Source organism: Taudactylus pleione, unplaced genomic scaffold (genome assembly GCF_031769625.1).
Source record: "Taudactylus pleione unplaced genomic scaffold, aTauple2 ptg000212l, whole genome shotgun sequence".
NCBI classification, from domain to species: domain Eukaryota; kingdom Metazoa; phylum Chordata; class Amphibia; order Anura; family Myobatrachidae; genus Taudactylus; species Taudactylus pleione.
Window position 1 is genome coordinate 3491736 of NW_028284614.1, and position 22614 is coordinate 3514349.

General features: G+C 44.3%; 1 protein-coding gene across 3 annotated transcripts in view; it reads left to right on the forward strand.

Moving 5' to 3' along the window:
- Positions 1-22614, forward strand: part of CAMK2A (calcium/calmodulin dependent protein kinase II alpha) — a 249234-nt gene that overhangs the window by 206148 nt on the left and 20472 nt on the right. For 2 of the 3 annotated variants that reach the window (XM_088478263.1, XM_088478262.1), the window contains 2 exons: positions 6055-6097; positions 8700-8740. In XM_088478263.1, the coding sequence (XP_088334389.1) occupies positions 6055-6097; positions 8700-8740 (84 nt within the window). Of the gene's footprint in view, positions 1-6054; positions 6098-8699; positions 8741-21160; positions 21194-22614 lie in introns of all 3 variants that reach the window. The other variant, XM_088478264.1, reaches the window with a different exon arrangement.

Sequence of the window (22614 nt, forward strand, 5' to 3'; positions counted from 1 at the left end):
GCGGGAGATGTATCAAGCCTTGGAGAGAGATAAAGTGGAGACGTTTCCCAAAGCAACCAAACAGCTTCTGTCATTTATCTAGCTGTCTATGAAATGCAAGTTCTCTCTCCACAAGGCTTGGTACATCTCCCCCAATAAGGTCATTCTTACCATAGGTTACTTACCTTACAGTACGCTACCTTTCTTACTTCCTCAAGATGCTTAATGTAGCATTAAGACAGAAGTGAGCAGCATCACCCCCAGCCATCCTTGTGTGCAGTAGCTGTCAGAAACGTATCTGCTTACTTTTACCCTATACATTTGGAAAATAGTTCCATGGAACAAGGACTCAGGACTGTCACACTTGTACGTTACCAAGCCCAGGGACGGAAACTGAAGCTTCGTTGCTGGAGTTCAAACAGTGATAAATAACCTTTGATTGGGTGTCTCAGGCCGCCGATAGGTAAAGTATTCGGGCTGAAAGGACAATGGACCCCTCACCTTCCAGCACTGGGTTGGAACATACCCCTCCTGCAATAACTAACCGGAAGGAGTAGTCTGTACCACACACCCTTACTACAACAGGCGTGTTAAGCTGGGTACACACTAGACGATATATTGGAGGATATGTCAGTTTGGGAGGAATCGTAACGACAAATCGTCCACATAGTAGTCCAATGTGTATGCACCATTGCGCGTTCCCGTACGTTGTTCAGTGCAGGACAAACTGAAGATCTGGTGCAGTCTTTGTGACTAGCTACAGGTGGAAATCACAATCCTAACAAGCTAGGTGCAGTGACTACTCTGCATAAGACAAAACGGCAGCACAATGTATATCTATATATATATATATATATATATATATGTATCTCTCTCTATGTATAAATATATATATAGATAGACAGATATATATATATATATATATATATATATATACACATATTTTTCTTTTCATTTGTATGTACGAGGCAAAGGCATGTAGCCAGAATCTACATCGCTCAATTCCGTGCTGAGCCGCCGATAGAGAGGAGAGGGCCCAAATGGAGGCTGCACACAGGCCCCCTCCTCTCTTAAAACGCCCCTGGTAAGAGGGCTGATTGAAAAAAAATTTTTTCAGAATCAGATGATTCCACAGGATCTGAATATTTTTTTAACTCGATTAGCTTCGCCGAAAGTCTGGTGATTTGAGGCTCCTGAAACTCTCAAATGTACTAAGAACTGAGTTTAGCTGAGAGTGAGATGTCCGATGGTGAAGCAGATCGAGATTTCTCCCCCGAGTAGCAAGTTTGGAAGGAGATTACTCACCCGAGATTGCAGTGTCTTCTCTCTGCAAAACTCTCCCGAGCAAGCAGCCTGCACATATCATATTCACGAGTTTCCATACACTGGACTGGTGTTTGGATTTCGGATCATAATGACGAATTCACGATTCATCACACATCACAATTGATGTTTGGAAATCGGGTATCCTCTCAGACATTCGAATGGTGTTCTTGCACGATTCAACCCTTCGTCGCATCTGCTCTTCTTTGAGATTTCTGGGTACCCACCTGGCGCACACGTTATGCTTGTCAGTTCCTTTGTCACAGTATGACTTGCCAAGTGATGCCGAAAGTTTGCGTAAAGTTAACCTTCTGTTATTTTGTAACATGTCAGCAGCTTTGGCAATGTTGACATCTGTAACCATGGTGGATGGTTTCCCAGAACGTCCTACGTCAGTCACTTGCGTATTACCCTCTTTGAAGTGCTTCCACCACCAAAATACTGCAGCGCAGCTAATTGTTTCTCCGCCGTATGCTTGCCATAACATTTCATGTGTTTAATTTCCTCTTTTTCCAAGTTTAACACAAAATTCAGTCACCCATCTCTGACGTAATCTCACATACACGTCTTCCTCATCCGCCCTGACGCAACGTACGAAGATCTTCCACTTGCTGTGACCAAACAAAGAAGATTTTGATCGGCTTTTCACTGAAATTGTCCCTGAGATCCTCCGAGTAACATAGGCTACACACACACCCAGGGGCGTAGCGAGGGCAGTTCGGGTGGAGCATGAGCTCCAGGCGCCCGCGGGGATAGAAGGAGCCGCAGAGAATGGTTGCAGTGCTCGACCACGGCTCCTTCCCTACACGTTGCCCCTGCAGCTGTCACTCAAGTGACGGTGGCAAATTCTAATGCCGGCACTGCCATTTACAGAGCATCATGGAGGCAGAGCTTTGACGGGGGAGCCATCTGTCACAGTGAGGAGGCGGAGCTTGGACAGAGGGAGCAGCCAAATATCACAGTGAGGCGAGGAGGGACGGAGGGAGCAGCGCCTGTCACAGTGAGCTGAGGAGGACTGGGAGGCCGAGGTGGAAGAGAGATAGCATCTGCTCTGGACAATGATGATTAAAGCAGTATATTACCTGCCCACCCATAGGAGTGGACAGTGATGCATATAGGGCTTGGTGCATCCCAAATATAGATATAAGTGGACTTAATCTATTTGGAAAATGTATATGGGTGGGTAGAAGAGGGTAAATACAGTGCAATACATCATACAAAATGAGAGGGGGGGATACTACATAAAACAAAATGGAGGCAAGGGGAAAATGCTACATAATACAAAATGGGGAGGCAGAGAGAATATTACAGAATGGTCCTTTCTCCAACTTGGATCTAGCAACAACCATCCTTAGAACTTTTCTTTATTTTGCAATGTCCTAGGTTTGGGTAAGTAAAAGGTAATTTATCATTATAATCAGTACTGGTTGAGTCTCCCATATCCAAAATGTTCGGGACCAGGGGTGTTTTGGATATTGGAATATTCCGTATTTTGGAATATTTGCATATGGGAATGGGACCCAAATATACACACAGAATGCATTTGTGTGTTATATACACCTTATTTACACAGCCTGCAGGTAATTTTATACAGTATTTTCAATTATTATGTGGCTCAAGCAAAGTTTGTGTACAGAAATGAAATTCATTTATGTTTCATATACACCCTATACACAAAGCTTGAAGGTCATTTTATACAATATTGTTAATAATTTGTGCCTTAGACAAAGTTTGTATACATTGAACCATCAAAAATCAAAGGTTTCATTATCTCAATCATGCCATACTAATTCCGTATTTCGGAATATTTGTATATGGGAGACTCAACCTGTACTGTATATGGATTTGTCTCACTCATAAAATTAATAAATTATAATCTGATTAAACAATAATATGTTTGTGTATTACATAGCAGAAGAGGGTAGACTAGTTTATTCTTACACCTCAAATTAGCCTAACATGCTAGCCATGCCTTCTTTGGTGAAATTCAGTTCAAAGGAGGTGGGGGGTGGTGTTGTTACATTGGCATGCTCCGGACGCCTTGACTACACGCTACACCTCTGCACACACCCCAATCCCTTCTCCTCATCAGGAAGCCATTACAGCTATAACTTCCAGCAGCTGCTCCTTGTGTAATCAGGGGAGGGTGGGGGCGGAGCTTGTGACTGACAGGCAGAGGGAAGGGGCGTGGTCACCACGCTGCCTGCTATAAGCAGCCAGACTGACTGATCTCACTGACTGTATGCAGTCGAGAAGCCAGTGGACCTAATCCCGACAGCCAGCTTCCCGACTGCTTAATCCTGGCCAGGGTTAAATGACAGGCGTCTAAATCTAGATGCCTGTCATTTTGCCGACGCCGATCGAATGGTAGTCGCGCGGGTTAGGTTTAGGGTTCGTGGGGGGGGGGATTTAGGGTTAGGCACCCCCCCCGGGAGATTAGGTTTAGGCTAGGGGAAGGGGAGCTTAGGGTTAGGCAACCCCGGGGGGATTTAGGGTTAGGCACCCCCCGGGGGACTTAAGTTTAGGCGGCAGGGAAGGGGGGGTTAGGTTTAGGCACTTAGAGGGCGGATTAGGGTTAGGCACTGGGGGGAAGTTTAGGCACCACTAAGGGAGGGTTACGGGAGGGAATTAGGTTAGTCAATACTTACCTTAGGGACGATCAGGATTTTCACCCATGTCGGGCAGCCACTGTCGGGATTCCACCACCGGACACATACCGATTCCCTCTCTGACAGCCAGGTGAGAGAGTCCCCATCCACATAATACTTTAATCGCCATTCAGTATCATTGAATAAAATGAATAAACACTCGGCAGCTATGAGTAGGCACTGCTAGTATATATACAGTATATGAAAATTGAAAAATCCCTTACTGTGACATCTCCAATAATCCCATACGAGTTTTGCCAGATATCTTTGCTTTATATGGCGTGTTCTAATTATGACACAGTAGACACTGTATGACAGCATTGTACATTTGTGGATTTGGCAGAAGAATAGAGAATATCGCTTGATGCATCCGTATTTACTCTGGAGCAATTTCAATTACATGGGTCATCAGCAGACAGACTACTAGCAGCACCATTCAGTCATACAGTAGGAGCCGCTAATCTGTCCCAGTTACTGTAACCAAACAGATGTGTCCGGTTTGTATGTTGTTACATTCTGTATCGTTATGTTTCTTCTTATTTCCTCCATGGCTGTTGTTTGCAAAAAAGGCATGAAAAAGGGATATATAACTGTTGCAACCAATAATTAAATATCATGGATCTCGTATTAGCTGCGGAATAGGTGTGCTCTCTATACGGAGTAGGTATGAAATATCGATGGACGGGATGCCGGCTGTCAGTACACTGACAGCGGCATCCAGATGGTTCAAATCCCGACAGGGTAACGGTAAGTAATGTTCCTCTGTCCTATTTACCCCCTAAAACCCTGACCCTCACTTCCTGCACCCTTATACTAACCCACCCTACCCCGCACCCTAACCCTCCCGGTAAGTGCCTAAACCTAACCCTCCCCCCTTAGTGCCTAACCCTAACCCCCTCCCCCATGGTGCTTGAACCTAACCCAACTGTGCCCTGAGCCTAACCCTAACCTCCCCCCTCCCACAGCCTAACTCTATGGGGTCTATTTACTAAGCTTTGAAAGGAGATAAAGTGAATGGTAATAAGGTACCAGCCAGTCAGCTCCTAACTTCCATGTCACAGGCTGTGTTTGAAAAATGGCAGTTAGGAGCTGATTGGCTGGTACCTTATCACTGTTCACTTTATCTCCTAACAAGGCTTAGTAAATCAACCCCTAAGTCTGCCTAAACCTAACTCTTCCTCCCCACCCCCGCAGCTGATAGTTACCTTTCCCCAGTGTCCTTATGATCGGGATGCCTCCCGAGCCATGTTGGGGTCTCAGCGCCTGTCTTGTCTCGGCGATCGGAATTTAGATGACGGAGTCCTGGCAGACGGCGTCCTGGTTGTCTGAATGTTAACCTCATCCCCTATATACATAATTGTTAGTAAATACATTGATATTAGTGTTTATACAGAATTGTGGAAGCAGAGTCTCCACTCCCACTCACACAGAGCTGCACAGTCTGGGACACAGGGAGACAGTCGGCAAAAACTCAAGAGAGCGTACATTATGGATTTATATCAGGTCGTCAGAGTCTCGCCTACTCTCCCGCAATGGTCGGGAGGCTCCCGAAAATCAGATGGCGCTCCCAGTCCATTGCAAGAGAGGACAAGTCTCCCGGTCTGGTAACCACCCCCACCCCCCGGCACCACCCCACTTACCTGGCTGTCCGAAGGGGTCTGATGACGCGATTTCTGCTGAATCGTTTCATTGTAGCCCCGCCCCCTGCTTTACAATGGTGAGATTCTCGGCATAGTATAGCATTTATACATTACTGGTTTGAAAACTGTGTTGACTTTTTTCTTCTGTAATATCCCACTGTACAACTCTATCTAGAGGCCGGCTGTCATGTGTACGCGGGTGTAGTATGCCTTGCACAGTTCTATGCATTCTTCACAGCAGGGACCAAGCTGGCGACAGGCATCATAGATTACTGAAAGCACAACAAACATTCATGGGAGTTTTGGAATGGGCCACCTCCAACGCCAGTGTAGTTTGTGCACCGTGTACCACAGTCATATGTACATCAGTCCTACACCATGGTTTGCACAACTGTTTATTTCTGACTTTGTATTCAGCTGCCTGCCCCTCTTGTAAAAGTTCTTTGTATTTGTCTCTATTATAGGGGGCTATTTTGACCACAATGCTGGCTACCCGGAATTTCTCTGGTAAGTGATCAAGTCAAGTGCCAACACTCAAAAATCAAGTGGCGGCACTTAGAAATCAGGTGGTGGTAGTCACAAATCAGGTGCCAATACTCACAAATCAGGTGCTGGTACTAAGAAATCAGGTACCGGTACTCAGAAATCAGGTGCCGATACTCAAAAATCAGGTGCAGGTACTCAGAAATCAGGTGCATCTGGTGCCGGTACTCAGAATTCAGGTGCCGGTACTCAGAAATCAGGTGCCGATACTCAAAAATCAGGTGCAGGTGCTCAGGGGAAGCGATTGGGGAGCCGTCTGCCTATATACCGGCAGCCGGCTTCCTGACTGTCTTATCCCGGCAAGGGTGAAATGCCGGGCGTCTAGATGTAGACGCCCGCATTTCCCCGCCACCCGGGAGACCAGCGCCTGGCATCACGATCGTAGTGAAGCTGGGCGCCGCGAGTGGACAGCCGCGGGGGGGGGGGAGGGTTAGGTTTATGGCTCCCGGGGGGGACTTAGGGTTAGGCACCCCCCCGGGAGGGTTAGGGTTAGGCTAGGGGGAGGGATGGTTAGGGTTAGACACCCCCGGGGGGGACTTAGGGTTAGGCACCCCCCGGGGGACTTAGGTGTAGGTAGCGGGGAAGGGGGTGGTTAGGGTTAGGCACTTAGAGGGGGCGGTATTTCATACCCATTCCGTGCTCGGAAATTAGGTGCATCAGGTGCCGGTACTCAGAAATCAGGTGCCGATACTCAAAAATCAGGTGCAGGTACTCAGAAATCAGGTGCATCAGGTGCCGATACTCAGAAATCAGGTGCAGGTACTCAGAAATCAGGTGCATCAGGTGCCGATACTCAGAAATCAGATGCTGGTACTCAGAAATCAGGTGCAGGTACTCAGAAATCAGGTACCGGTACTGAGAAATCAGGTGCAGGAACTCAGAAATCAGATGCAACAGGTGTCGATACTCAGAAATCAGGTGCTGGTACTCAGAAATCAGGTGCTGGTACTCAGAAATCAGGTGCCGATACTCAGAAATCAGGTGCAGGTACACCTGATAAAGTTGATACAAGATTTACACTAGTTTCCACATTCTGGACAAGTTTTCAGACACTTTTTTTTTTTAGCAATTTCTGAAAACGTTTTCTTGATTTCTTCCTTTTTCCAGAATTAGTTGTAAGAATTAAAAACTATACCAAAAAACCCCCTGCAAAGTGCCGACTCTGCGTACCGTTATTTACTGTCAGTCAAAAAAACACTGCTCTTATTGGTTGCAGAGGTTTTGAGAGAGCAAGATAGGAAAAGTATACATCTTAAATGATTGCTCTTATAATACACCTGGGACTGTCCAGAGTCATAGGGGTCTATTTACTAAGCCTTGGGAGATAAAGTGAACGGTGATAATGTACCAGCCAATCAGCTCCTAACTATCCTGTCACAGGCTGTGTTTGAAAAATGACAGGAGCTGATTGGCTGGTACTTTATCTCCATCCAAGGCTTAGTAAATAGACCCCCATAGAGAGCAGGGCTGGGGTGGTCCCTGTAGGGGGCGTGGCTGGATCATGGAGGCGTGTCCGCACCGCCACAAAAAAATATAAAAAGACCAAAAGACAGTATGCAATGCCGCGTGCAGCACAGGGAGTGCAGATTCTGGGGGGATCACTCCACCTGCACATCATACAGGGAGAGGAGCCTCCATGTCCCCCGGTAGCCCTGCACACAGCAGCATGTGCTAGGCCGGGGAGAGAGGCAGCTGTCACTGACAGGTAAGAAGGGGGGGTTGGTCTGTAAATAGCCAGGAAAAGAAAGTTGGTAAATATCATTGTCCTATTAGATAACAATATATCGCTTTATAATTAGTCCCATTCTTAATGTAGAAGGACGTTTGGCTATAATGTATTACTTCCTCTTTCAAAATCCTCTGCTGCTTCTTCTATTCCCCCTGCTTGGAATGCGTGTTGGAAGTGACCCATTAAAACTTGGGACACACTTGAGGACTGTAGGAGGGAGTGAGAGATACAGACAGACAACTGTTTATCAGCCACTTGTGCAGCTGTCTTCATGGGATACTCGCTTCAAATGACCACAGCATTAAAGGGCTATTATTAGAGGGGAGGAGGCTGGGCGCACAGGGACAGAGACTAGAAAGATAGAAACAAAACAGCGAATGGGTGGATGAAGATGTGTCTCAGCGTCATAGAAGTTCCAGAGGCACCTGGGGAGAAGGGACCTACCTTAGAATGAATGTGATCGGCAGTGTATTGGAAACATAGTTCGGATAATTGGCGAGGGTTAAGGAGGAAAGTACTAGATAAAATACAATGATGAGTGGAGGTAGTTGACAGAAATTATAGTGCATTGGGAAGTGTGATTAAGCTGGGTAGTGATAGGTGGAGAGGACCCTGCCTGAGACATATATTTAGATGATAGAAGCGGATCTCGGAGCTATTTCAGGGCAGTGCAGTTATAGAACTCTCTGATTTGGATCTCAACTTCAACTTGATGTCAATAGTTGTGAGAGTCCTGCTAGCTGAAGATAAAGGACGGGCTCAGTATGCTTCTTCTCATCTTCTGCATCCTGGTGGTTCCCGGCCTGGCTCTTCTGACCGCCTACTTTATTTTCCTAGGAGGCAAGAGTGGCAGCAACAAGAAGAATGACGGGGTTAAGGTAAGCAGATATTCTCTATTATGCCAGAAACTCATGACGGATATGACCGGAGGTGTCACTTGTGAAACTTCTAACTATGGGCCTCACTTATCAACGAGTCTTGTCTTACATAACGTCTGATGAAACTCGTTGCGTATGATAAATGGTGCCCCAGCCTTTCAGCTCCCAGCTGTCATGTTGGATGGAGCGCCATTATCCTAGAGTTCTATAACTCGTTGTGTATAATAAAACTCATTGATAAATAAGGCCCGATGACTTTTGTCACAAGTTTTAGTGATGTACATGGTATTTAACAATCCACAAGTGTTAATGATGAGTTTTGGTATCACCGCTTGTAACTGTCATCACTCCAGTGTACAGTTAGGAAACGTGCCACCATGGGAAATAATGCACTCCTTGCCTTATGTATTACATATTATACTGTAATAGATACATATACATACATACATGAGGACACATACATATGTGTGTACATTATATATATATATATATATATATATATACAGTACTGTGCAAAAGTTTTAGGCAGGTGTAAATGCTGCAAAGTAAGAATGCTTTCAAAAACAGAAATGATAATAGTTTATTTTTATCAATTAACAAATTGCAAAGTGAATGAACAGAAGAGAAATCTACATCAAATCAATATTTGGTGTGACCACCCTTTGCCTTCAAAACAGCATCAATTCTACTAGGTACACTTGCACACAGATTTTGAAGGAACTCGGCAGGGAGGTTGATCCAAACATCTTGGAGAACTAACCACAAATCTTCTGTGGATGCAGGCTTGCTCAAATCCTTCTGTCTCTTCATGTAATCCCAGACAGACTGTTGAGATCATGGCTCTGTGGGGGCCATATCATCACTCCCTGGTACACCCGTCTACTGTTCGGAAAAGTTTGTCCAGAAGTGGTCTTCATGGAAGAATTGCGGCCAAAAGCCATACCTTTGATGTGGAAACAAGGCCAAGCGACTCAGCTATACATGAAAACATAGGAATTGGGGTGCAGAAAAATGGCAGCAGGTGCTCTGGACTGATGAGTCAAAATTTTAAATATTTGGCTGTAACAGAAGGCAGTTTGTTTGCCGAAGGGCAGGAGAGTGGTACAATAATGAGTGTCTGTAGGCAACAGTGAAGCATGGTGGAGGTTCCTTGCAAGTTTCGGGCTGCATTTCAGCAAATGGAGTTGGGGATTTGGTCAGGATTAATGGTGTCCTCAATGCTGAGAAATACAGGTAGATACTTATCCATCATGCAATACCATCAAGGAAGCGTCTGATTGGCTCCAAATTTATTCTGCAGCAGGACAACGACCCCAAACATACAGCCAATGTCATTAAGAGCTATCTTCAGCGTAAAGAAGAACAAGGAGTCCTGGAAGTGATAATATTGCCCCCACAGAGCCCTGATCTCAACATCATCCAGTCTGTCTGGGATTACATGAAGAGACAGAAAGATATGAGCAAGCCTACATCCACAGGAGATTTGTGGTTAGTTCTCCAAGATGTTTGGAACAACTTCCCTGCTGAGTTCCTTCAAAACCTGTGTGCGAGTGTACCTAGAAGAATTGATGCTGTTTTGAAGGCAAAGGGTGGTCACACCAAATATTGATTTGATATAGATTTCTCTCCTGTTCAATCCTGTTAATTGATAAGAATAAACTATTAACACTTCTATTTTTGAAAGAATTCTCATTTTGCAGCATTTTTTCCACACCTGCCTAAAACTGTTGCACAGTATTGTGTGTGTGTGTGTATGTGTGTGTATATATATATATATATATATATATATATATATATATATATATGTTTTGCAAACTTTTTGTCTGATATAGGGTTAATGAGAATGCAATTTGCCTATGTAAATACAGTAAGCCCTGAGGGCACACAGGAGTGAGTATCCCATACTGTAATTAAATGGAGCAGAACCACAACATATACAGCTAGGACGAGGCAGATTTTCTTGGTGCTGGAGTGTACAAGTTACTATATTTCTATCTAATATCTGATCATGTGATTATAATTGTAATATGTTCCTATGTAGACACTGTTGTAACATGTGCAGCAATCAGTTCTACAATGTTTGCCCTACTAAACCTGGTAAAACCACAAAGCATTACTGATTATTAGGATAGTTTCATTTGTGTTTTTAATAATGTCCTTATTCTGCTCTCTTATAATTTGCGTGGCTGTCTCTTATTAGGTCAATAACCAGTAATAGTAGATCAGTCAAAGACAAATTAAACAGACATCTCAGGGCTTGATTCAGCAAGGATCGCTATTCTTCTTATGCGCACGCAACTGCATTGCGAATATCAGCGGTGATATGTAAATGTGTGCATTCACATTGCGTATGCAGCCAGACGTAAGCACACCCACTTCCCCTTACTCACATCCGTATACTTGGGCAACATAGCGAAACAATCGGTAACATCGAGTAACATCGGACCCATACGCACAGTAAAGGAAGCCCAGGCATCACTCAGGAATTGCTAACTTCTGCGCACGCTATGAGACCTCAGGAGGCGTCAGGTAACGCAGTGGCTAATTTATGCACGTCCATGCAACGGCGTTGAAATGCACTGGCACGCCTGCGTTCGCCCGACACCCCCCGCCCCCACCGTCACCACCCACAAACGGCACTTCCTCTCAATCACTCTGCTTTTGGTCTGCATAGCCTCTGCAGACGCAGTTCCCATTGCAATTACTAGTTCGCACACGTGCACTGTGATGCATACGTATGTGCAGTGTGAATTAATCGACCGATTGCCTGCGTATACGCAACTGCGTTCCTTGCTGAATCAAGCCCTCAGTTCCTTGTGTGTCATGGGTCTAAGATCGTTTCTATTCGAATATCGATTTGCACAAAAAAAATCTGCCGCTGTTTTTCCACCACTTAGTTTTGCTATTAGGTGAATTTAAGCAGAAATATCTCTTTTGCGCTATTTCTTAAGTGATGTCATTTTTCTGTTTAATTATTTCATTGTGCTAGAGGAGCTTCAGCCACTAGGGGGCACAAGACAGTAATGAGCAGTATCCCCTCCCCCCCATTGGTAAAACTTTCTGTACATCCATCAAACGAGACTGCTGTGACAATACTGGATACAATTATGCAGCATCTTGTGGATGAACATGACTAGGCTCCTAAACACGCACACAATGCTCACAGTCACAGAGGCTTTAGAATATGTAACGTTTTGGAGGTGTATCATTTGGACCTGGTATAGCGCACACTGATTATGTATGCAGGTGCATTGTGAAATGCATACAACTTTACGTATGGGTAAATATGCACATTTTTTCCGTGAACTGAGCTTTGTAGCAATTTGCGCCCAATTTACTTTCAACTGTGCATCAACCCCTATAAAGAAACGATCAGTAGATATATGAGATGGATAGCTTGGATTCAATCAGTGCCTCCATGTTATTGCACTATAATGAATTTCCCTAATATGGATCATAATTAGAATTTTTCAGCATATTCTGCATGTTTTCTTGCAATAGCTAAAACGTACCCATAGAATAGACCATTGAGTAATACTGGACCCTGCATACATCATCAGTTTGTCAATATTCAATATGTCGACAATCATACTATATGTATACAGGAAAGTGCCGACATCATTATGCCTACACCAGTGTTGGCTAACCTTGACACTCCAGCTGTTATGGAACTACATAACCCAGCATGCACTGCTACAGTTTTGCTATTAGGGCATGCTAAAACTGTGGCAGGGCATGCTGGGATATATAGTTCCACAACAGCTGGAGTGTCAAGGTTAGCCAAAACTGGCCTACACGGTTGTAATGTTTGTTTAAGCCAGTGGTTCTCAACCGTCATACCCCCAGCAGGTCATGTTTTCCGGATTTCTGTCTGTGGAAGCAAAAGAGATAAACTCATCTGTACATGATTAAAGAAATCCACAAAACATTGCCTGTTGGTGGTACTTGGTGACTGGAGTTGAGGACTCCTGCTATAAGCGTTTTGTTGGCATGTGGCATGTGTTGGCAGTATCACTTTAAACGCTTGACGATCACAAAGCTTTGCGGTTAAAATGCTAACATTGCAACCGTGTCGGCATACTGACGTCAGCATTGTACTGTCCACATATAATTTATTGAAATATTGACTGCCGTCAAAACGTGTGGATCCCGTAATATTAATACTTTTTTTTGCATACCATAGGAATGATAAAATCCTAGCAAGACCTAGTAAATGAGCTACAAAATGTCATTAAAACTAAAGATGTTATACACTGAGAGCTCTTATTGCAGAGTGTGCTCCAAACAATTGCACTTTGATCAACCTTCTAATCACCTTAGAACAGGACTTTTTTCCCAATTCCAGTACAACGGGGGGAGCTGTTTGCCACTGATGGGTGCTCCTTTAATGCTTTGCGGTACGTGCGGCATTGCAAGGGTGCTTTTAGGGAAGGTGAAAGGGGCCTGATGATAGTTGTCCAAATGTAATGTGGCCACACTCCTTCCTCGTGTGCATGCTGTCCTGAAATGTTGGGAGGTATGATCCGTGTCGATACTCCATACAACCAGCTGCATAACTTGGCATTTGTAGGCTCCATAGCAAAAATATTTAATAGATCTAGTATGCCCACCATTTAGTGGGCTGCAGCTACACTACTGTAGTTACATCTATGCAAATGATCACCTATTGAGGCAGTTCCGCATCAGAGACGACACTCATCCTCTAAGTCAGCGCTGCTTGTTCACAGCGGACAGCATGGAAACCTTACAGAGTCTCCTCCAATTCCCTACTTTACAGGAAGTCCCTCCACCATTCACTAGCTAGTCCTCTTCCTCCTCAATTTACCACAGATAAGAATCAGGATTAGCCATGAGAGCACGATTGTGATTGGCTGATGTAAGGGAGGCACCATGTCACCAGAACATGAATGACCGGACCTGACATGGACATACATGAAGATGTCCTCCTATGAAGAGTGTGAAAGTGAATAAGTAGATATTCATGAAACGGGGATGAGGAACACAATAAGTGATAAACACACAAGAAGACATGGGATCGGAAATGCACAAAAAATGCAATCAACTGGCCCAAACTTTATAATATATATATTATTGTTAGCTTTACATGAATTGAGCAGTTGACTGGAGCTATTGTTCCCTGTTATCAGCCATTCTTTGGAAAAAAAAATAGACTGAATGTAGGGTACTTCAAAGAGATTACTCACTGATGGACATATTTTTCCCCTTGATCTGAAATATATTCAGTTCTAATCATTTCCTGTAACTTTTATAGATGCTATTTGTTTGTTATTGTGTGTAGATGTTCTTTTATATAAGTAAAGTTGCATTTTATAGCTAGATGTCCTCTAACTGTTAGCTTCTGAAGACATCTAACTGCCACCATTGGGCCTGATTCAGAGGTGGATGCTATTGTACCGAGGCTGCGTCTTTTTGTGCAGCTATGACTGCATCTTTATGTTAGTCCCACATCCAAACTGGCTGAGTAACTAATCCGCCGCTGTGCGTATTTAGACGCAACATCGGACGCATCGATTGCACCATCATCGATTTCACCTACCCTGTGACAGGGGCAGTTTCTCCTTCTGGACATGGCCACTGGGGTCAGTGCAACAGTGTCTATGGAAGCAGAGGCTTACCGTGCCCCCTCCCCCTGTTACCTTCCAGAAATGCCCACAAAATTTGCACGGATCTGCATGCAATTTCAGTCGGAGTCTTTGTGCGGTAACCATCGGGACGCAGGCACAGTGCAACTCTGGTGCATGCACAGACTGAAAACATCGGCTCTTGCGTTCAATGTTTCGCCGCGGCGCTCACCTCTTAATCAGGCTCATTATGGTCTAGAGGAAATGTCTCTGTGTTGTTCCAATTATTGACTGTTTGATGTTTCTGCATTTTGAAAATTGTTGTAACACGTGCAATAGACGCATAAGTGGCGGCAATCGTCTTCCTGAGCGACACTGATGTTATAATTGCAGAATGTAATAATTCCATTGTAATTACAATTATGCACCTTTCAATGTTGGTTATACTGTGGGAAGCAGCCGTAATTAGGTCTCGGTGTTTAGTGCTACAGCTCAGTACTGAGAGCCATCTGCTGCACTTTCTCTCCCAATATTTCAACAATTGTTGTGTATTGCTTAAAGATGTCCAGATATATCTCTGTTTTTAAAGGAATGTTATATTTTACCTGCAATCATTACTTTTTGCTGTGCACAGTTATATATTGCAGATCGCTGCTGCTAATTATTATGAACATGGTCACATACAACTGCAGGGGAAAATTATTCTGTTCTCACGTAACCTCAGCTAATGTTGAGCAGCATATATCACTGCAACATGGTTAAAGGGGTTTGGAGAACCTCCACTTTAGTAACTGGCTGCACTCCTGCCTACATTTCTGGGGGTGCGGGGGGCTACCTGAAAAATCGTGAGCCTCCCGCAACTTTCGGGAGTGTAGGCAAGTATGACCTACGTGCGAACACCCATCGCCGCAAAAGTTACACCAGTCAGATGCCAGCGGAGATGCGACAGACCTGCAAATGACTCAACCGTAGGTGCATGCGCTCGGCTACAGAGCATGCACAATGTTAAAATGCAGCAGAACACGACTGGGCAGGAGAAATCATAATCCTGCCATTGGCCGTACATTGACGGCAGTATACAAATAAATAACAGGGTGCAGCCATGTTTATTTAACGTTGAGGGTCCAGGTTTGAGACTCCTGCTGAACTGTTCTTGAGGGGCCAGTTACTAAAATGGACAACCTCTTTAAAACTGTAATCCACTTAAGAGATGCATATATTTTCACCTTAAAGTGTACACCCGTTTTACAGTGGAGGCGGCCATTTTGTGAACTGAACCCATATCCATGAGAATGCAGTCTGTCAGGGACACATTAAGACAAGAGGTACTTTTTTTTTGTAGCAAATCGGTTCAGTCCACAAAATGGCTGCCTCCACTCTGTGCGGCAGACAGGCACACTGTAAAGAAGATTTTAGCTGTGTGGAATTAGTTTTCAGGGTGTTGCGACTCCAGGTGGCCCTGCACCAGCATCATCTACTGTATAAGGTTTATTGTTCGTTGTGGTGCCCATTGCACTGAAATGCGAGAGTCTTTATTATTTAACTATGAAGCGGAACCTGCTAATATCACCATTCTACAGACAGCCGACCACAAATTACCACACAAAACTGTTTTCTGTTCTCAGCTGCGCTCCCGCTGCCCACTGTCCCCTGCCCACTGTGTGACCTAGTAATTATATTGCTTGTCAGGTGTTAGCAATGCAATAAAGCGCTGCGGATTATGTGTGTGCTATATAAATAACAGGTAATAAATAAATAAATAATCACAATATTCTGATTGGCCCAATTGAAATAAGCATTATAATTACTATATAATTCAGAGAGGTATTCTGGAAGCCCCCACTTTCTCCTTGGCTACAAACTTGTGAAAATTCTTCCATAAATTGGCGCCAGCCACTGACCTTTCTATGTTCACTGTGTGACATGTTACTGTACTGCACTGCAACCTGCTCCATCTGCTGCTTCACTGCACCACATATTGCCACAAACTGTGCTATCGCTTCCAGGTCATGGGGCACGTTTGGCTGGGATATGTATCGCCATATTGGATACGTCAATCTCATAGCACCTTCTTGCTGCTTTTCTGCACTGCACATTGCTGTATGTCCTGACTCACAGTGCCGAATAATGTACATAAAAATACAATGCATGTTGCCGTAAAGGGAAAGTACACTGAAAACTGGAGGCGGACGTTATTAATCTGAAAAGTCACCAAACTTTACATTCTATTAAATCAAGTTTAATTTGGAATCAGTTTATAGATAGATACTTTTCTTGCAAGTCTAAAAATCATTTACCAAATTGCGGTTTTGATTTAATTTAAAGCAGCAGAGATCAGCTACCATCCCTTGGTTTCTCCTCAACATTTCTTGGAAACTTCACTGCCTGACTCACCCACATCCTTTCCTTTGACCCCTCCCCCCCTCATCCTGGGTGAATTGGTCATCCCTATTGATAATCCCACAGATTCCGTTTTTTTCCAAACTTCTCATCCTCCAATTTTTCCCTGAAACTTACTCAATGGTCTTCTTCCATTTCTCTCTCCAGTGGCCATATTTGCTACTTCATCTTTTCAGACCATTGCCTCTGAGTTCTATAACTTCCCCTTCCTCTCTTTGAACATCACCTCATCTCCCCTTACCTCTTCAGCCCTTGTTCCTCCACCTCCTCTCCCAAGACAACATTCACTTAATGCAACCATGGTGCCCTTGACCCTGACCGTTTTTTTTTTCCTGCATCACCTGACTCTCTCCTGTCCCCTATCTCCTATCCTGTCCTGCCAAGGCTTCTTCCCACTATAACTCTAACCTTACTGCCACCCTCGACTTTGTTTCTCCAGCTGTTACTCTCAGTCTCCGAATGTCCCCACCACTGGCTGACTGTAGACTTATCGGCTACCTCCTGCTCCCATAGTTCAAAACAGCATTGGTGAGAATCTTGGTTGTTCCCTGACTTTCTTCACTTTACAATTTCTTGCTCTCCTCTTGTCCTATGTCATATCTCTCATCTCCTCCACCCTAAACTTTGCTACTTTCTTTTCCTCCAAAATCACAGCTTTCCATCAGGGTATAGCCTCTGAAAATCTTCTTCCTGTTCTCGCTTTGCTCTGTCTTTGTAACTGCTCCTTTTCTGTTTCCAATTCAACTTCCCCCTCTTTTCCTCTTCCCGTTGGTGTTCCCCAAAACTCTGTCCTTGGTCCTCTTCTCTTCTCTCTATACACCTCTTCCCTGGGTGAACTTATCAATTATTTCACTCTACAATACAACCTTTTTTCTGTTGATACTTAAATATACTTCTCTTCGCCTAAACTCTCAACCTCCACCCTCTCCCTCATCTCCAACTTTCCACCTCTTTCTTACTCTTGACAACTATTTTTTCTCTCCCGTTACACAGGTCCACTGTCTGGGGGTTATCACTGACTCTTTACTCTCCTTCACCCCCACATTCATGCTATCTCTCACTCCTGCCTTCCATCTTCCCAGTATCTCCAGAATTCAACCATTCCTCACCTGTCTGCGGGTAGACAGAAAGAACCATTGACAATGACCATGAATTTGAGCACACTGGTTAAACTGGGAGGCGAACTGGGAAGAATGAGACAGGAGGGCAGAGAGTTGAGAGCTAAGAGAGTGAGGAGAGCTAATAAGCTTTGAGGAACATGTGCATTTTAATTTGATGTGGTACATGCTTATAGACAGTCTGAGAGGGCGGGGGAGTGAGTTCCAGAGCAGGAATGTGATACATTCCGGAGCTTGGACCCAGTAAGTGCGTTACTTGACCTGCAAATCACTGGAGGCCCAAAAAGACACGGTGCTGAGCACTTTTGCACAATGTGTAATTTCTAGCTGTGATTTATTTGCCTTTGCCTGTTGACTGGGCACAAAGAATTGTTAAATTGTGGCCAAAGACTGGAATTTTTGGTGGGAATATGGGGCTGACCCTTGTGTGCTTTTGTCTCCCTTTGGAATCTCCTTTTTTTTAGTGAGGAACTGAAAAAATCCCCAGTGTCTTGGGAGAGTATTGGTATCCCAGGGGCACAGGGTCGGTCCTAGCCTGTGGTTTCTTGCCTCTATTGGAGTATTATTGCCATGGGGCTCAGGAAAGGTGGAGGACCACCACCTTCCGGGAGGGTCTGAAAACCCACTCTCTAACTTGAATGAATTCAAATTAAAATAATAATAATTAATAATAAAGTTCAACTGGACTTTAAAAAGTCAACAGAACAGTTTCTTTTTCCTCAAGTCCAGATTAAAATTTTATGCCAGGGATTTTTTTCCAGTGTCATCTTTTTACCCCACCCCCTTACAGTTATAGCCCCCAATGGTTCCAACCCCTACTGCTGTACATCCCATCTGTATAAGATTAAAACGTGGAAATACAGTAATTCTACCCTATTTAAGACCATGGTTGCATGGTGTATAAAATGTAAAGAAATATATGCTGCAGGGTAATGGGATCTCCACAAGCCTGGAACTCTAAAACAGACAAAGGAGGGTATCCAATTAGCCGCGAACAGAGAAAAACGGGGATTTTTCGACGATTATCCCCCTTTTTTGCAGATATTTTTTTTCTCCCTTTCCTATTATTTAGTCCAAAATAATAGGATATTTTGGGCGAAAACATATAGGATCCGTGATAAATTCACTGACCTATGTGTTTTCTCCTGTTTTCGCCTTCACAAAAAAACTGCACTTTTCGTGAACTTTTTTTTGGGACACATCAGGTCCCGAAAAAAACCTGTGATAAATTCCAGCATCAGGTGGCACTTTTGGTTAATTGGATAGCCCCAGGGGATCCATTACCGCCCGAATAATATTCAGGGCTAATTGGATACAACCGATACAATTTTACATTTAAATTATATAACAGAATGTTCTAACATATTATTACGTAACAAAGGCAGAGTTTATCTTCAGTTATAATACTTAATAAAAGAGACACTTTCTGCTTTTTCATGTCTATTAATAAGAAACACTCAGTAGTCTCATTATCAAGATTCTTTTGTTTAGAATTGATCATTATATATACTCACCTATTCTTGAATGTCTGGGAGACTTACTCATTTTGGGAAACTCTCTCAAACTACAGAGAGAATAGGTAATCCTTCCACATCTCGCTTCCCCATATAATCAGACAGTCTGGGGCTCAATAACGCGTTTTGCAGTGCATCATGTTATTGCCCTATGGGGCCTGTGTAATATGTTGGCAAATATACAATTACTGCATATGACCCAAGTGTCCTGATTTCAGTAGCACAGTCCAGATGCATGTTTTTCCCGAGTTTTAGAAAATTGGAAGGCACGTCTCTGCTGGTGTCTATGTTGGACATTTCAAATATAGTGAGTGACGTCATTGGCTTTGTAAAAGCCTATTGTTGTCAAAGCTGCATTTACAATCCAAATTGGATGGAAAACAATTATGCTCCAATATTCAGGGCCCAGACATACGTAGTGTAAATAAAGTATAAAATATGCACCTACTTTAGTGCAAATGCCATAAGTTACAATATTATGCACTAATTTTTTTGCGCTCGATTTTAATCAACAACCACATATCTTGCATGTGAAAATGGAAAAAGTCTTTGGCGTAAAAAAAATGTTTCTTCTGATCGAGCACCAGGGCAGACCACAAAGGTCCTTTCTGGATGCCGGGGTGTGATCATATTGAATGCATGCTAGGTTCATCAGTTCGCCCTGACGTGTACAAATGAGGTTTCATTTAAAATGAGAATCGTGGTTTAGAAGGCGTATATAGGAAGCAGTCTTCGGAGAAGGTGCAATCTAGGCCTAACAGGCCTACTTTATACTACTGGGTGGCACATTTCTGACGCATTTCGCCTAGTATAATAAAAACAGTGAAATGCAAATAAGTGAGAAGTCCCAGCACCCTCACAATTAAATAAAGACACAAATTAGGCTAAATATATTATAAAATTGGGATAAAACCACTAAACAGCTCAAGAACTACAGTGCTGTAACTATATGTGTTCCCTTTAATGCACAAACATACCACATCATGGGTTCATTCTGCTTCTCCGACAAGTTACAGTATATATGAAATGTCAGCTGGCCTCAGCAGAACCTAAGCAGATAAGGGTGTGTGTACACTGCGGTGTTTATACACCTGATATGTATTATGTTCATGTAGTGTCACTTTATGCCCCTCTGGATACAGGGGGAGACTTCTCAAACCATCTAAGAGGACAAGTGAAGGTGTTGCCCATAACAACCAATCAGGTGATGGCTATCATTTGTCTAGTACATTCTATAAAATGATAGCCAGGAGCTGATTGGTTGCTTTGGGTAACACATCCATTTGTCCTCTTCAGAAAGTTTGACAAATCTTCCCAATAGAGAGGGATTGTCGATCCCTATTAAGTAATGAGCAGGCTGTGTACATGGACTTGCTGTCACACCACCCTATTGAACTGTGTGCAAACAAGGAGCATCTTGTGTACAAGTTCTCTGTTACTCAGTAGGGATCAATGATCCCTCTCTGTCTACGTCCAGCCTCCGGCTACTGCTACAGGCACAAATCACTGCACATACCCAAATTATTGTTACATCTGGAGATAACTGTATATAATACTGCCTCAAATCTCATGTGCATCCCGCATCCACTTGCAGACTCTAAACTTTTGTCATTCACTGGGCTACATGGATGTTTCTGTCTTGTTACCCCCTGTGTCCCATGTATATACCTTTACCCCCTGGTGCCATTTACATGTGCTGCTGCTGCTTGTGGTCACTGTGCTGTCCGTCGTGCTTCTCCCTGTGGTCACCGTGCTGCTGGCTGTGTGTCTCACTTTCCATCCTATTTGTTCTCCTTGTTTTTCCAGAAAAGAAAGTCCAGTTCCAGTGTCCAGTTGATGGTGAGTCTATGTTTTGTCTTATTCACTGCTGGTTCCTCTGGGTCCCAGAAAAGGAGCGATCTGCCCGCTTCACTGTTCCCTCTAAGCGCGGCGATCTAGATGTGACGAGTTAGAATAATAATAATTAAATAAAAATATCCATTCTGCAGGGTTGCACTGAACAGCAGATTCCCAATGCAGCCCATCGCCGTGGTATTCTCATCCAATTCACGTTTTAACCCTTTCGTTCCCGTTACGCTCGGCTTAGAGGGGATTTTGTTCTGCTCATGCTGGCACAGGGCACCTCACGCAGACAATCTGTCAGGTCCACGTTGTGACACACTATATGGCTCCATCCCAAACATCAATTAACAGATAAGTCGCCCATCGGATGAGAATGCTGCACCCTGGCAAATGTCCTATACCTTAAACATATGCTACCAACCTGCACCGTAAACACTTAACATTAAACCGTATATCATACATAAATCTATTATTATAAAATTGGACCCTGATTGAAATAAGGTCATCACGATTACATGAAGACCTAATAGGGGCTGCACTTTAGGTGTGTGTGTATGTGCAGCGCAGTATTGGGACCAAAGAGGCCCAGGAATAAGGGGTAAATATATAATGGGAAGGGTGAGGACGGTGAGGGGGCATGAATGGGAGGGGGTGGGGCAGCTGAGGTGACCCGGTAGATTACGGTTAGGGATGGACAATGGACAATGGAAGGTTGGCATGGAATGGTAGCCAGGGGCGCCGAGAGGGGGGGAAGCGGGTACTATTTACCCGGGCCCTGGCTTCCTGAGCCTCCCTCACAGCAGCCCAGCACACGACATGTGGTGAGCTGCAGTGGAAGACTGCTCATGGCTGCTGAGAAGCAGCCACAGCAGTCTCCTATGCCTGTGGGGGGAGCGATCACACTGATCGTGCCCCCCCTGGCTTTGCATTGGGCTGAGGGGCTAACAGCGCCCCCCCTCCCCAGCGCACGGTGCCGCTTCGCGGTGCTGCAAATGTGTTTTGTTTTTCTCGAAGGGGGCGTGGCCACATCTCCCGCGATCAGGCCACGCCCCCATCGTTACCTGGGCCCGCCAGGGCTCTCTACGCCCCTGATGTTTGCCAGGCTTCCGACATCAAATCCAGTGATGCAACCCCGTTCACGTCACTGTGGGGGCATGCCCAGCACTCTCCGAGATTAGTAAGACAACAAGGAGCTTTGTGTTTGGTGAATACATCTTTTTCCCTATTTATTAAAAAAATACATGAAAAATTTAGATCTCAGATTAAGATAACAACAAAAGCATTAACCCGTCAGCCGTACTGCTCCCACTCGTTAGATCTCCCCGCCAGGGTTCGTGACCCTAGACACACCTCTGTCGTATTCCACGCCGTGGCCTTTATCTTCCTCGGGCCTTCCTTTCAGTGTGGCTGTGTCCTAG